Raw genomic sequence first — 16,776 nt, 5'->3', positions numbered from 1 at the left:
CTCTGGTTTTATTCCTTAAGTCTATGATCTACCTTGAGTTGAGTTTTGTGCATGGTGTGAGAGATACTGGTTTAATTTCATTTTGTTGCATACAAATTTCAAGTTTTCCCAGCACCATTTATTGAAGAGGCTATCTTTTCTCCAATGCATGTGTTTGGCATCTTTGTTTAATATAAGATAATTGTAATTTGTGGGTTAGTCTCTGTCCTCTATTCTGTACCATTGGTCTACCAGTCTGTTTTGGTGCCAATACCATGCTGTTTTTGTTACTATTGTTCTGTAGTATAGTTTAAGGTCTGGTATAGTGATGCCACCTGCTTCACCCTTCCTGCTAAGGATTGCTTTAGCTATTCTGGATCTCTTATTTTTCCAAATGAATTTCATGATTGCTATTTCTATTTCTAGAGGAATGTCATTGAGATTTTGATTGGAATTGCATTAAATCTGTATAGTGCTTTTGGAAGTATGGTCATTTTGGTAATATTAATTCTGCCTATCCAAGAGCAAGGTAGATCCTTCCCATCTTCTAAGGTCTTCTTTGACTTCTTTCTTTAGGGTTCTATAACTTTCATTATATAGATCTTTCACCCCTTTCATTAAGTTGATTCCCAAGTATTTTATTTTGGGGAGGCTATTGTAAATGGGGGTAGTTTTCCTCATTTCCATTTCTGAGGATTTATCACTGATATACAGAAATGCCTTTGATTCATGGATGTTGATTTTATATCTTGCTACTTTGCTGAATTCATTTATTAGTTCTAGAAGTTTTTTTGGTGGAACTTTTAGGGTCTTCTAGGTATAGAATCACATCATTAGCAAATAGTGCCAATTTGAGTTCTTCTTTTCCTTTGTGTATCCCTTTAATTTCTTTCATCTGTCTAATTGCTCTGGCCAGTGTTTCAAGAACCATTTTAAATATAAGTGGTGAAAGAGGGCATACCTATCTTGTTCCAGTTTTTAGAGGGAATGCCTTCAATTTTTCTCCATTTAGAATGATGTTTGCCTTGGCTTTGCATAAATAGTCTTTATGATGTTGAAATATGTTCCTGTTATCCCTAGTTTTTTTAGTATTTTGAACATAAAGGGGTGCTGTATTTTGTCAAATGCTTTTTCTGCGTGTATTAAAATGATCATTTGATTCCTATCTTTAAGTCTACTGATGTGATGAATTATGTTTATTGATTTCTGTATGTTAAACCAACCTTGCATACCTGGGATGAATCCCACTAGATTGTGGTGCATGATCTTTTTGATATGTTTTTGTATTCGATCTGCCAGAATTTTATTGAGAATTTTTGCATCTATGTTCATTAGACATACTGGTTTGAAGTTTTCTTTTTTTGACGTGTCTTTGCCTGGATTTGGAATCATGGTGATACTGGCCTCATAGAATGAAGTGTTCCCTCTTTTTCTATTTCCTGAAATAAACTGGAGTTTATTGGTATTAGTTCTTCTTTAATGGCGTCTTCTATTTTATCACTTGAAATTGATCTGTTTAAATTGTATATATCATCCTGATTCAATTTGGGCAAATTATATGACTCTAGAAATTTGTTGATGCCTTCGATATTTTCTATTTTATTGGAGTACAAGTTTTCAAAATCATTTCTAATTATCTTATGTATTTCTGTAGTGTCTGTTGTGATATTTCCTTTTTCATCACATATGCTAATAATTTGAGTTTTCTCTCTCCTTCTCTTCATTAGCATGGCTAAGGGTCTATTTATTTATTTTTTCAAAGAATCAACTTTTTGTTCTGTCAATTTTTTCAATTGTTTCTTTTGTTTTAATTTCAGCTCTGATTTTTATTATTTCCTGTCTTCTACTGCTTTTGGTGTTGATTTGTTCTTCTTTTTCTATCACTTTGAATGTAATATTAAGTCATTTATTTGTTGACTTTTTCTTTTTTAAGGAATAAACTCCACGCAATGAACCTTCCTCTTAGAATGCTTTCATAGTGTCAGAGATTTTAATATGTTGTATCTGTGTTCTCATTCACCTCTAAATTTTTTTAAATCTTTTCCTTGATGTCTTTTGCAACCTATTGTTCACTCAGTAGCATATTATTTAGTCTACAGGTGTTGGAGTGGATTTTATTTCTTTTTTTTATCATTGATTTCTAATGTCATTCCATATGATCTGATAGAATGCAGGGCAGTATCTCTACTTTTTCTTATATTTGCTAAGAGTTGCTTTGTGGTATAGTATAAGGTCTATATTTTAGAGAAGGATCCATGTGCTGCTGAGAAGAAAGTATATTCTCTCCTTAAGGATGAAATATTCGGGGCTGGGAATGTGGCTCAGGCGGTAGCGCGCTCGCCTGGCATGCGTGCGGCCCGGGTTCGATCCTCAGCACCACATACCAACAAAGATGTTGTGTCTGCCGAGAACTAAGAAATAAATATTAAAAATTCAAAAAAAAAAAAAAAAAAAAAGGATGAAATATTCTATATATGTCAGTTAAGTCTAATTTATTGATTGTATTATTGAGTAATATAGTTTCTTCAGCTTTTGTTTGGAAGATCTCTTTAGTGATCAAAGAGGTGTTTTAAAGTCACCCAAATTTATTGTATTGTGGTTTAAATGACTATTATGGGACTGGGGATGTGGCTCAAGCGGTAGCCTGGCATGCGTGCGACCCGGGTTCGATCCTCAGCACCACATACCAACAAAGATGTTGTGTCCGCCGAGAACTAAAAAATAAATATTAAAAATTCAAAAAAAAAAAAATGACTATTATTATTAAACTTGAGAAGAGTTTGTTTGATGAATGTAGATGCTCCATTGTTTGGGGCATATATATTTATAATCGTTAAGTCTTGTTGGTATATGGTTCCCTTGAGCAGTATGTAGTGTCCTTCTTTATCCTTTTTGATTGACTTTAATTTGAAGTCTAGTTGATATGAGGATGGAAACCTCTGATTACTTCTATAATCCATGGGAGTGGTATGATTTTTCCCAACCTTTCACCTTCAGTCTGTGGATATCTTTTCTTATGAGTCTCTTGAAGGAAGCATATTGTTGGGTGTCTCTCTCTCTCTCTCTCTTTTTAATCCAATCTGCTAGCCTATGTCTTTTTTTTTAATATTTATTTTTTAGTTCTCGGTGGACACAACATCTTTGTTGGTATGTGGTGCTGAGGATCGAACCCGGGCCGCATGCACACCAGGCGAGCGCGCTACTGCTTGAGCCACATCCCCAGCCCATAGCCTATGTCTTTTGATTGGTGAGTTTAAGCCATTAACATTCAGGGTTATTATTGAGACATGATTCGTATTCCTAGCCATTTTTGTTTATTTTTGGTATTTAATGTGACTTGGTTTCTCCTCTGATTAGATTTTCCTTTAGTGTAATACCTCTCTCTCTTCTGATTTTCATCATTGTTTTTCATTTCTTCTTCTTAGAATATTTTGCCAAGAATATTCTGTAGTGCAGGCTTTCTAATTATAAATTCTTTTAACTTTTGTTTATCATGAAAGGCTTTTATTTCATTATCAAATCTAAAGCTTAGTTTTGCTGGATATAAGATTCTTGGTTGGCATCCATTTTCTTTCAGAGCTTGGTATATGTTGTTCCACAATCTCCTGGCTTTGAGGGTGTTGGCTGAAAAATCTGCTGATACACGGATTGGTCTCCCCCTATATGTGATCTGATTCCTTTCTCTTGCAGCTTTTAAGATTCTATCCTTATTTTATATGCTAGGCATTTTCATTATAACGTGCCTTGGTGTAGATCTGTTGTAATTTTGTACATTTGGTGTCCTGTAAGCCTCTTTTTTTTTTTTTTTTTTAAAGAGAGAGTGAGAGAGGAGAGAGAGAGAGAGAGAATTTTTAATATTTATTTTTTAGTTCTCAGCGGACACAACATCTTTGTTTGTATGTGGTGCTGAGGATCGAACCCGGGCCGCACGCATGCCAGGCGAGTGTGCTACCGCTTGAGCCACATCCCCAGCCCCTCCTGTAAGCCTCTTGTATTTGGTTTTCCAATTCGTTCTTTATGCTTGGGAACTTTTCTGATATTATAGTATCATTGAAGAGATTGTGCATTCCTTTGATTTGAAATTCTGTGCCTTTCTCTATTGCAATAACTCTTAGATTTGGTCTTTTGATGCTGTCCCATAATTCTTGTTCATGGTTTCTTACTGTCTTCACTGTGTGATCAATTTTATTTTCCAGATTGTATACTTTGTCTTCATTATCTGCCATTCTTCTAAGTGATCTACTCTTTGGTTATACTTTCTATTGAGTTTTTTATTTGATTTACTGTAGCCTTCATTTCAAGAATTTCTGACTGTTTTTTTTTTTCAGAGTCTCTCTCTCTCTCTCTCTCTCAGTAATCTTTTGCTACCTGTATTTGCTCTCTTATCTCTTTGTTAGAGTGATCAATTTTTGCCTGTATTTGCTCATTTAGGTCATTCATTAATTCACAGATCATTTTAATTATGAACCTTCTGAACCCCTTTTCTGACATTTCATCAACTTTGTTGTCCATGGGTTCTGTTATTATAGTGTCCTAGTTTGTTTGGAGCACTTTCCTCCCTTGTTTTTTCATCTTGTCTATGTGTTTTCCTTTCTTGCAGTGTGGATCTGAGATATTACAGTTTCTTCCCTATATTCTTGTAGTACCTATGCAGATTTTCTGTACTTCACCTTGATGTTGGGCTTCCAGACCCTTAGTGTATGCTACTCCATCTAAGGTTGGTGGCGGCAATAGCAGAGGTAACTTGAGATAATATTTAAGTTGCCCCAAGATGGAAGCAATGTCTTATGGAGATGGGGCTGCAAGAGTGGGCCTCACACTCCCTGTGGGATGCCTACTCTGAATGCAGCTTCTTGTAGGCCCTGTGTGTTGTCAAAAAGTTAGGGGCTACTGTGTGGGGAAGGCTATGGCGATGAATGCAGTGTCCCAAGATGGAGTGGGTTAGGGTTAGGCTTAGGCTCCCAGATGGGAGGGTGGGCGAATTCGGACCAACCCTGGACCTGAGTCCTGCGCAAGTCAGTGTGGACAGATCTGGGCCGGGCCTGACTCCCGCTGGACTGAAGGGGTGGTCCTGTGCCAAAGGCTAGGCTCTGGCGGTGTCTGCGCTCTTGGTGGAGCAATGAACTAGGGCCTACTGTGAGCCTGGGTACTGCAGGGGCTGTTATGGGCTCTTTAATTTATTATAATATGTTACAATAAACCCATTATTTAAATCACATTATGGAGTCTTTTGTTAACAAATACTGAATGAAACATGCACAAATACAGGCAATGAATAAAGACTGAATATTGGTAATTATTTTTCTTTTTTGCAAAAATACCTTACTTTTTCTTTGTACACTGGAAAAAATACTTCAGCTGGATGTGGTAGCATACACCTTATAAGATCAGCGACTTGGAAGGCAGAGACAGGAAAAGACTCCAAACTCAGCTATTTAGTGGGGCCCTAAGCAACTTAGCAAGACCCTGTCTCAAAATAAAAAATAAAAAGGGCCAGCGATGTAGCTCAGTGTTAAAGCACCCCCGTGTTCAATCCTCAGTAACAAATCCCCAAAACCCCAATATTTCAAACTAATTGTAATAAGTGCTCCCATTAAGTCTTAGTTGAGTTCTAAAAATAAAACTTGGAGGTTAAGTTTAAATAAAGTCATTTTAAAAAAAAGAACTTTCTTAATTATTACTTACGTGGCCATTTGCAACATCTAGTAAATCTTTAACCCTACAGCCTCTCATGGTTCCCACTTCATTGCAGATAGCATCTTCCACAATTAGATAATTAGCTTTGTAGGATGTCAGTATTTTATAAATATCTTCAGCAGATCGCTTTGAATAGATTTGGTAAATCTGAAAGAAAATAATTAAAACTGATCTTAAAAGATATGTAAACTCCTGTTAATCAAAATTATACTAAGCAAGGTATGGTGGTGCATGCCTATAATCCCAGGAGGCAGGAGGACCACAAGTTCAAGGCCAGTCTCAGCAAATTAGGGAGGCCCTATGTAACTTAGTTAGAAACTTTATCAAAATAAAAAATACAAAGGACTGGGAATGTAGCTCAGTAATAAAGTGTCCCTAGGTTAAATCCCTAGTACCAAAACAAATAAAAAAACTATTCAAACTGACCACCTACTGTGTTCTTAGTACTACACAACACTTGGAGAAAATAAAGGTATTTACTATGATTTTATTTCTGCCCTTGAGAAGTTTATATTCATGTATCACAGTGATCACAATTAAATATAAAACAATTAGTAAAAATAATGTCATATCTAATTAATTAGAAATCATATGATGTAATTCTGATAATCACCATATACAAAATAAGAAATGTTCACAGATATAAACTTGAAGGGAACGTAGAAAATTGAAAAAGTTGTTTAGGGGCACTGATATGAGAGGTAGAATTTTTCTTTTTTAAAGAATATACTGTTGAGCCAGACACCATGGCACATACCAGTAATCCCAGAACTTTGGAAGCTGAGGCAGGAGGATCATAAGTTCAAAGCCAGTTTCAGCAACTTATCAAGGTCCGAATCAATCTAGTGTGTGCCAAGTACCAGACCAATAATTTACTTTGTCTCTACAAATATTAACTATTCTGGACATTTCACATAAAAGGAACATTATATATGTATTCCTTTGTGACTAGATTTTTTCACTTAGCACAAGGTTTACAAAATTCATTCATGTTGTAGCATGTATCAGGACTTCATTCCCTTTCAGTGCTAAGTAACATTCATTGCATGGATATCCCACATTTTGCTTATTCAGTCATCAGCTGATAAACATCTGAGTTGCTTCCACCTTTAGGCTATCATGAACAATGCTTCTATGAACAATTGTGTATAATAATTGTGTATAATTTTTTTGGTGGACATGTTTTCATTACTCTTGGGTATATAACTGGGAATAGAATTACTTTTTGAGAATCTGCTAGACATATTTCCAAAGCAGCTGTACATTTCATATTCCCACCATCAGCGTACAAGGGTTTGGTTCAGAGTTTTCCACATCCTTAACCCTACTTGTCCTTTTGATTTTTAGCTCTTCTCCTAGGTCTGAAGTGGTATCTACTTGTGGATTTTATTTGCATTTCCCTGATGGCTACTGAGATTGAGCATCTTTTCATATGCTCATTAGCCATTTGAATTAATTCTTTGGACAAATATCTACAAAAGTCATTTCCCCATTTATTTATTTATTGGTGCTGGGGATTGAACCCAGGACCTTATGCATGCAAGGCAAGCACTCTATCAACTGAGCTAAATTCTCAACCCTCCCCTAGTGGGCTCTCTTTTTATTATTGAGTTGTAACAGGGCCTTAAATTTTTTATTAATCTGATTCAGAGTTTTTTATACTCATTTTATGCACGACACAGACACAAGAAAGTAAAAAAATAATTTGTCACACAATGCCAAGCAAGGATGCTTAAGATTCATGTTCTGATTCCATGGCATTTATTTATTCTTTAATTTTAAAAATATTTTTAGTTTTAGATGATCACAATACCTTTATTTTGTTTATTTATTTTTATGTGGTGCTGGTGATGGAACCCAAAGCCTCACAGGTGCTAGACAAATGCTTTATCATTGAGCCACAACTCCGGCCTGATTCCATAGCATTTTAATTACAACTCTGCCAACCCTATTAGTATCACATACTATTTGTCCTGAAAAATACTGAAATTTGAAGTTGTGATTAAAAAAGATTCCAATTTGTTTGCAGAATACTCAATAGCTGCCTACTATGTCTCATGGCTGCTGGCTGTCTAGCACCTTTCAGGTCCAATATCCATGGATGTTTGTGCTATACAAAATGCTAATACATCAAAAGGAAGTTGGTCATTCACTGTGCTGTGGATAAGTTATAATGGGAATAATTCTATCTTACCCAGCTTATGTCTGATAGTTTACATACATTTGTATTTATTTTATATACATATTTATTTTATTTGAGTTTAGGAAACTAAATCAGACTACCATGGCATTAAAAAAAAACTACTGTGGCAAGCTACAATCCAAGCTACTCAGGAAGCTGAAACAGGAGGATCGAAAGCTCAAGGCCAGCCTAAGTAACTCAGTGAGACTTTGTCTCAAAATAAAATATTTTAAAAAGGCTGGGGTATAGATCAGTAGTATAGCACTTGCCTAACATGTGCTAGGCCCTGGATTCACTCCCTTATACTGTACAAATCAAACTAAACAAAACAAAACAAAAAAAAGTAAAACAAACAAACAAACAAACAAAAACACGACTGTGTAATAGCAATATTATCACTAATAGCCTAGAGCAGAGTTTTTCAACCTTAGCATTGCAGACATTTCCGGCCAGATAGTTCTTTGAGACAGGAGGGAAGTTGCTCTACACATTGTAGGATGTTTACCAGCATAACCAGTCTCTACCTGTTAGATGCCTATAGAACCACCCCACACTTCCAGTTTTGACAACTGAAAGTGTCTCCATACACTGCCTAATGTCCCATAGGGAATTATACAAAGATTAGTCATATACTATAAATTAGAGATAATATCTAATCTAAATGATATGATTTCATTTATGATGTTCTATTTGGATTTTGATTAAACATTAAATGTATTTAGCACCTGCTATGTACCAGATATTATAGAGAAAGGCAAAAGTTTGGAAAGAAATAAATACAAAAACAAAACAAAATCCATGGTTGTTATTCTCAGAGCCAAGATCCATTAAACTTAAAACGCTAAAATGTTAAATTTAACTCTGACTTAATTATAGGCAACTCTGAAATTCTGTTTTAGGAATAAGTACTATCAAAAGCAAAAGCAAAAATATAGAGTTTTTTTTTTTTAAGTCTACAAAAACAAAAGTTCAGGAATATGCTCTCTATTCTGCCTAAACATTTCTACATCTTTGAAGCACAGAAAATACTAATCAGAAATGGCTGTTGCCTCTCAAGTAAATCACCCTCAGGTAGACATCATCTTTGATCTTTCCTGCACCTGTTTCAATTTGCTTTCTTAGCTGTGACTATAATTAACTCTCTAAAACAGCCCTACTCACTCCACTGTCAAACTTATTAAATGTCTTTCATGTCTCCAATTGCCTCAAGAATAAGTCTAAATTCTTCAGCATGACATTGCAGGCTCTCCAGAATTTTATTTTCTAATTTCATGGCCATATATATTTTTGGACTTGTGCCAGGTATAGCGAGGCATATCCCAGTGATTCTGGAGACTAAGGCAGGATATGCGAAGTTCAAGGCCAGCATCAGCAACTATGGAAAGCCTAAGCAACTTAGTGAGACCTTGTCTCAAAATAAAAAATAAAAAGGGTTAGGAATGTGGCTTAGTGGTCATGCACCCCTGTGTTCAATCCTCACTACAAAAAAAAAAAAAAAAAAAAAAAAAAAAAAAAAAAAAAAAAAATTCTTTACTTGTACTGGTTTTTCAGCCTGGAATCATAAGGATTCCTTTTCCAAACAAGTTTCCACTCAACCTTCCAGGCTCACATCAAGGCAAATGACCTTTATGATAAATTCTTAAGATTTCTATAGGCAGAACTGATTGCTTCTGCTTTTGAACTCCCGTTTCTAATTTGTGTACATGTACATACATGCATGTATATACAATTACAATTTAATAGTACATAACAAAAGCAAACTTTTAACAACACATCATCTGATTTAATTCTCACAAACAGGAGGTGAAAACTAATATTATTTCCAGATTCAGTAGCATATACAAGGTTCCAAAGCTAAATATGTGGGAGAACGAGCTATTGAGTCTAATTCTAATTTCACATTCTGTATTCTTACCCTCTAAATTGCTTATACTTCTTCTTTAGTACTTATAAACTATATGAAATTTTCTCAAACTGAAAAACAGGATATTGGAAATCCAGGTTCAGTTTCAGATATAAAGTTGTCATTTAAAACTATACAAACATTCAAAACAATATATGCTCCCAAGGGGAGAGAGGAGGGAAGAAAAAGAAGAAATATTGGGAAATAATACTGGCCAATTTATACTGTTATATTATGTGTATGCATAAATATGTAAAAACAAATCCCACCAGTATGTACAACTATAATGCAACAATATGCAAAAAGTACATTCTTTAAACTACGATTAAAGATTAGATGCCATTCTAATATTATATTCAATTATTAATAAAAACCCATACCAAAAAAATGAATTAGTTTATTATAATCAGTAATAAAATTTTGGCTTGGGAAAACAAAATATTTCACACATATATGTATTTGGTGCTAGGGAGTGAACCCAGGGGCACTTTACTACTGATCTACATCCCTATTTATTTTTAATTTTGAGAGAGGGTCTTGTTAAGTTGCTTGGGGCCTTGCTAAATTACTAAGGCTAGCCTTGAACTTGCAATCCTCCTGTCTCTCTAGTTGCTGGGATCACAGGTGTGTACCACCATACCCAGATAGAGAACACAGATATTTTCAAAAATAAGTTTCCCTTTCTTAAATACTATATGCCAGTTCCCTTAATATTTTGGGGGAAAATGAATGTTTTTCCTGGAAACATCAATAGTATTGATAAAATAAATAATTTAATATTGGGTTTCCTCGAGGCTAAAAAAATGTATTATAGAGCTTAAAAACTAAAGCTAATTAACTCTTCTAAAATTATTTGGATTTTCCTAGTTAACTAGGAACATATGCATCACTATTGAAACTATTTAAAATAGAGATTGTTGTAAAAAAGACCCAAATATCAAATTTAAAATGTCTTACATTTTCATTTCTCTTGAGGAGATCGTCATCATTATAAAGAGGCAAGCTTGTCACCATCCATCCAGTGCATAATTTAATTGCACCCATTAACTGTGGACTCCCTGCAAACACAGCTGCAATTGGAGCTTGCCTTCTGCAAAGAACCAAAAGATTCACACAATGAAAGGTAAGTATACTATTAAGTTCACCAATTTACAACTCTGAAATACAAAGTAACTTACAATGTATAACACTAAAATTTCTCTATCAATTTTCATTTATGAATTCATTAAAAAGAAAGACTCAGCACTTACAATATGCCAAGCACTGTTTTGAATACTTAAATATAGAAGTTTTTTTAAAAAAAAAGAGGGAGAAAGAGGAGACAATAAAAATAAAGTTATGTCACATAGCAATAATGCTATAAAAGATAATCCAGAATGGATAATGATAAGAATATACTATACTAGAATTTATAGTGGTAACACTATAAATTCTCAAATTCATCTTTTGCAAACATTAACCACCACAACACAACTCCTTTCAGATTAATTTACACTCCTACTCCTTTCTCTGTTTTTACCCTACATGATTCCAGATAACGTATGTAGGACCTCTCTAACCTGAATCATCATCTAAAGGCCCAGACAGATGCTACTTACAAGGTGGGAAACCTACAAACAGGTCCTAAATGCATGCATCTATATATATTTGCAGTGCTGGGTATCAAACCTAGGGCCTCACACCTGGTAGACAATTGGTCTACCATTGAGCTGTACCCTCCAGCCCTCCCTTCACTTATTTATTCACTTCATGTATTCAATGTTCAGCACCTACCAATGTCTAAGCATAGTATCAAGTTCTGAAAATAAAGAAATGGAACCTTGTCACTGTGCTCAGGGAGCACTCATTAGTGAGGAAATACACACAAGACAAAACAATTACACCACAAAAAAAATCCAACTGTCCAGGCCATTGTTATATTTTTGAAAATATTACAATAAATCACATACATCAATGTTGAGTTCCTCTTTTCTTAATGATAGCACAAGACTGTACAGTCAGTGCACCCTCACAGTAATCACAATTCACAAAAAGTATTAATTAGCAATAGTTAAGGGTGATTTAAAGAGAACAATTCTTTACTAGGCACACAGCTATAAAACCAGTAGTTTGGGAGGTTAAGACAGGAGAACAATTAAAATCCAGTTAAATCCAAGTTAAAATCCAGCCTCAGCAACTCAGCAACTTAGTGAGACTCTGTTTCTAAATAAAATACAAAAAACGACTGAGGATGTGGCTCAGTGGTTAAGCACTCCTGGGTTCAGTCCCTAGTACCAAGCTGGGGTCTCAGTTCCAATTCTCTGCTTCTAGAGGCCAAGACCACACCACCTGTTCTGCTTAGGCATTAAAATATAAATCCCTTGGTAACTAAGACTGGCAATCAACTGTTCATTCACCTCCAGTCAACAATAAAAGAAACATTTTCTTGATGCTTCTAAACATTCCTTTTTATTTCATATTTCTAGGTGTTTGATGTTAGAAGTCTCTAATCTCACTTATCAACATCGTATTTTCAAGTCCACAGAAGTCAGTTTCATTAGGAAATAGAATCACAAAGTTCAGTCAACACTAAAAATGCCTAAAAATCATGGTGATAAAATTGCTGAGTTTTATGAGAAATTGGAAAAGTATTAATTCATTATTTCCCTTGAATCCATTAGATAGCATGCAATAATTAGTTAATAGTTTAACAACAGTCTTGGACAGTTCAATTCTTACTTTATCCAGGTCATAAGTTCCACTGTATCTGGGTCATAGAATTCCTGTAGTTCCGTTAATTCTGTCATTAATCTTGGAAAGAACTAAAATGCAAAACAAATCCCCAAAAGATGTAATTAGAAAGTTTAGAATTTCTCCAAAGTATCTCAAAAGACTAAAAGAGTTAATTTGAGGCAAATAATACAATAATGTTTTCATGACAAAAATGTCATTGATCTCTTTGCTTTCTTTCAGTGACCTGCTCATTCTTCTCAATCCAAATAATAATCTATGGTTGATGCACTGCCTAGACTCAATAAATAATTTTATCAATATCAAACAATTAATCATCAGTTCTGTATTTTATGCACACATACTAAACAAGTGAACAAATTTTACTAATAAAACTTGTAAGTTTAATGGCAAGTAGTTTCATTTACATTATGATAAACCTAAGAATTTATTTATTTTTTTTTTTTAAAGAGAGAGTGAGAGAGGAGAGAGAGAGGGAGAGAGAATTTTTTTTAATATTTATTTATTTTTTTTTTAGTTCTCGGCGGACACAACATCTTTGTTGGTATGTGGTGCTGAGGATCGAACCCAGGCCGCACGCATGCCAGGCGAGCGCGCTACCGCTTGAGCCACATCCCCAGCCCAAACCTAAGAATTTATATTACAGATATTAAAATGAAGCGAATATTTTTAAACATTAAGACCTATTTTTCAGCAATTTCCTTTGCCAATTAGATACTGAATTTACAATCTTATTAGACTACAAAAAAACAATATCACATGGCATTCTAAAAATGTTGTGGGTCTTCTGTTATAACTTAAAAAAAAAAAAGCACTAGTAGCAACATCACACTTTGATGTAATAGTTTTTTATTTATTTTTTTTGGTGGGGGGGGGGGGTACCAGGGATTTAACCCAGGGGCACTATAACACTGAGCTATACCCCCAGTTCTTATTTTTTATTTTGAAACAGGGTCTCCCTAAATTTTGTAGAACTTCATTAAGTTGCTGAGGCTGACCTTGAACTTGTGATCCTCCTGCCTTGTCTCTCCAGTTGCTGGGATTACTGGCATTTGCCACCATGTCCAGCTTAGAATAGTATTCTTGATAAAAATTTCCTACACACATATATAAATTTATCATTACCAGCCAGGCACAGTGGTGCATGTCTGTAATTCCAGCAGCTTGGGAAGCTGAGGCAGGAGGATTGTAAATTCAAAGCCCGCCTTGCAACTCAGCAAGGCCACAAGCAACTTAGTTAGACCCTGTCTCAAAATAAAAAAAATAAATGAAAAAAAAAACCATTACTTGTACATTTCAGTAATTTAAGCTTCTGGTTTTCTTACCTCTTTCCATAAACTGAGACCTATTATAGTGGGCACAGCCATGCTCAGAATAAGAGCCTGAAATATCAAAGCAAAAAGGGTTATAGGTAAATATGAGTATACTTTAGAGATACTAGCAATGACTCTATGATCAACTGAATATCCTTTTAGTTATAAAAATTCCAATAATAGAAAGTGAAGCCAGTATAGAATTGAGTTCACAAAGTGAGATGAGGGATAATTAAAGAGTTTCAAACACTAACCAGGAGGTAAAGGGAAACACACATATTTACTACATAAATTTATAGCAGAGCATCAAAAAAGTAATGCTCATAATATTTCAAATAGCCAATCAATATTTGAAAATTTGTCAGGGACTTATGCCACTAAGAGTCTGAAAATAATTCTGAATTGCTACATGAAAAGCTAACAACAACAATAAGAAGACAATGAGCCAGGCAGGGTGGCACGTGCCTATAATCCCAGCAATTTGGGAAACTGAGGCAGGTGGATCGCAAATTTGAGGCCAGCCTCAGCAACTTAGCAAGGACCTAAGCAACTCAGTGAGACCCTTTTTTAAAAAAAAGCAGGGGCTAGACTGGGGATGTAGCTCAGTGTTAAAAAGCCCCAGGGTTCAATCCCTAGTACGGGAGAAAGTAACAAAAAATAGCTAATAAATATACTAGTATGTTAAAATAAGAATGTATAAATTCTGGGAATAAGACTGGCAAAATATTATTTTTTTTCCGGGGGAGGATTGGGTATCAGGGATTGAACTCAAGATCACTCAACCACTGAGCCACAATCCCAGCTCTATTTTTTTATTTTATTTAGACACAGGGTTTCACTGAGTTGCTTAGCACCTCCCTTTTGCTGAGTCTGGCTTTGAACTTGCAGATCCTCCTGTCTCAGCCTCCTGAGCTGCTGGGATTACAGGTATGCACTTGGCTAACATGTACCTGGCTAACAAGATTATTATTAAACATAACTCATCTTCCTGCCAAAACCAGTTCTTCCTACTGTCCCTTGTCTATTGTTAACCCAATGAACAATGATCCACAGTCATACAAACCAGAAACCTAGAAAATACCATCATTTCTACCTTTTTTTTTTTTTTGAGGGGGGGTGAGGGTACCAGGGATTTAACCCAGGGTGCTTTACTAGTGAGCCACATCCCCAGACCTTTTTTTTTTTTTTTTTTTTTTTTTTGGTACTAGGGACTCAGGGGCACTCAACCACTGAGCCATATGCCTAGCTTTATTTTGTATTTTGTATAGAGATAGGGTCTCACTGAGTTGCTTAGGGTCTTGCCGTTGCTGAGACTGGCTTTGAACTCTCAGCCTCCTGATCAGCTGAGATTACAGATGTGTGCCACAGCACCTGGCTCCCAGACCTTTTTATTCTTAATTTTTGAGACAGGGTCTCATTAAAATTGCTTAAGGGCCTTGCTAAAATTCCTGAGGCTGGCCTTGAACTTGCAATCCTCCTGCCACAGCTTCCTGAACTGCTAGTATTATAGGTTTGTGCCACCTCACCCAGCTCATTCCCCCAATACTTAATCAAGCACTGAGTCTTATTAATCTTTTTCTAACTACTTTTTTTTCATTCTAATATAGCACAGTATTTTTTCTTTTGTCAATGTGGCAAGAGTGTTAATCAAGCAGGCTTTTGTTTGACATCACTGCTTAAATTCAGGGGCACTTTACCACTGAACTATATCACTCGCCCTTTTTATTTATTTATTTTAAATTTTAAGTTGCTAGGGCCTTGCTAAATTGCTAAGGCTGGCCTCAAATTTGTGAGCCTCCTGTCTCAGTCTCATGAGTTGCTAGGATTATAGACATGCACTACTGTAACAAGCTCTCAAATAGGTTTTGGAGTCCAAATAAACCTGGATGTGAATGTTATGTGATGTTTATTTATGTTTTTCACATATAAAAGCTATATTATCTTAAGCAAGTTATTTAAACAATTTAAGCTTAGTGTCTTTTTCTTCAGTGATAACAAAACTTAGTACTGAATACCACATGAAATGCTTCAAAACAGAAGCTGACACATAGTGAACTTTCAATAAATTGACACCTGTGTTACTTTCATCTACATGACCTTTAAGCCTATCCTTAAAGAATTTTAAGAGTGAGCTAAGAGAAAATGTTTGATTCTTATTCCTTATGAGACATAAAAGTCTCAATGCCAGGCTGGGGGTATAGTTCAGTTGGTAGAATGCTAGCCTCACATGGATAAGTCAATCCCCAGCATCACACACACACACACACAAAATAAATAAAATCTCAATGCCTTTCTACTGCCCATTAAAGACCAAGCTCTATTATATGATAATGGAGGCCACCATAACCTAACCATTTTTTAAAATATTTATTTATTTTTTAGTTGTAGGTGGACACAATTCCTTTATTTTATTTTTATGTGGTGCTAAGGATCGAACCCAATGCCTCACGTGCACTAGGCCAGCACTCTACCACTGAGCCACAACCCCAGCCCATAACCTCATCATTTGACCACAGTTATACTTCATGCTTTGTGCCAATAAGACTAACTTTTTTGCACATTTATTTCTTTTGATTGCATCATGTTCTGTTAGGGGAGATGTTAGGGTCGTAAACAAGTCAAGATGGCGCCTGGCACTTTGCCAGAGGGAGTGGTTTGAGAAGTAATGCCAGAGAGCCATTAAGATGATAGAGATTCCTTAATGACTGACTGCTGTGTCTAGGTTATGTCAATTAAGTTAAGCTGCGTAATCATTAAGACAATGATTCCTTATTGGTTGACTGCTGTACCTAGTTTATGTTAATTAAGAACAAGCTGTGTATTCCGTTATGTATATATACCCCTGCTGTCCTACAATAAACGCTGTATTAACCTTCACAAGTTCCTTGTCACTCCGGGGTTAGTTTGCCCAGCCAGACTGCGGCAATGTTCTTTTACCTTCTTCTGTTTATTCCTTTCACCATGAATACCTT

The 16,776-nt window shown here is 35.5% G+C and overlaps 2 protein-coding genes across 6 annotated transcripts in view; one reads left to right on the top strand and one right to left on the bottom strand.

The window, feature by feature from the left end:
* The window catches only part of DPY19L4 (dpy-19 like 4), a 66,153-nt gene that overhangs the window by 6,335 nt on the left and 43,042 nt on the right, over positions 1–16,776 (bottom strand). For all 5 annotated transcript variants that reach the window (XM_081266121.1, XM_081266125.1, XM_081266122.1 and 2 more), the window contains 4 exons: positions 13,817–13,873; positions 12,480–12,562; positions 10,719–10,851; positions 5,665–5,823 (listed from right to left, as the gene is read on the bottom strand). In XM_081266121.1, coding sequence (XP_081122247.1) covers positions 5,665–5,823; positions 10,719–10,851; positions 12,480–12,562; positions 13,817–13,873 — 432 coding nt within the window. The remainder of the gene's footprint in view (positions 1–5,664; positions 5,824–10,718; positions 10,852–12,479; positions 12,563–13,816; positions 13,874–16,776) is intronic.
* TP53INP1 (tumor protein p53 inducible nuclear protein 1) overlaps positions 1–16,776 on the top strand; it is a 182,652-nt gene that overhangs the window by 137,415 nt on the left and 28,461 nt on the right. The window lies entirely within an intron of this gene.

This window comes from Spermophilus citellus (genome assembly GCF_964194105.1).
Source record: "Spermophilus citellus genome assembly, chromosome: 14".
NCBI lineage: Eukaryota > Metazoa > Chordata > Mammalia > Rodentia > Sciuridae > Spermophilus > Spermophilus citellus.
The sequence above is the reverse complement of the archived record's forward strand: the minus strand, read 5'-3'. Positions and strand labels throughout refer to the sequence as shown.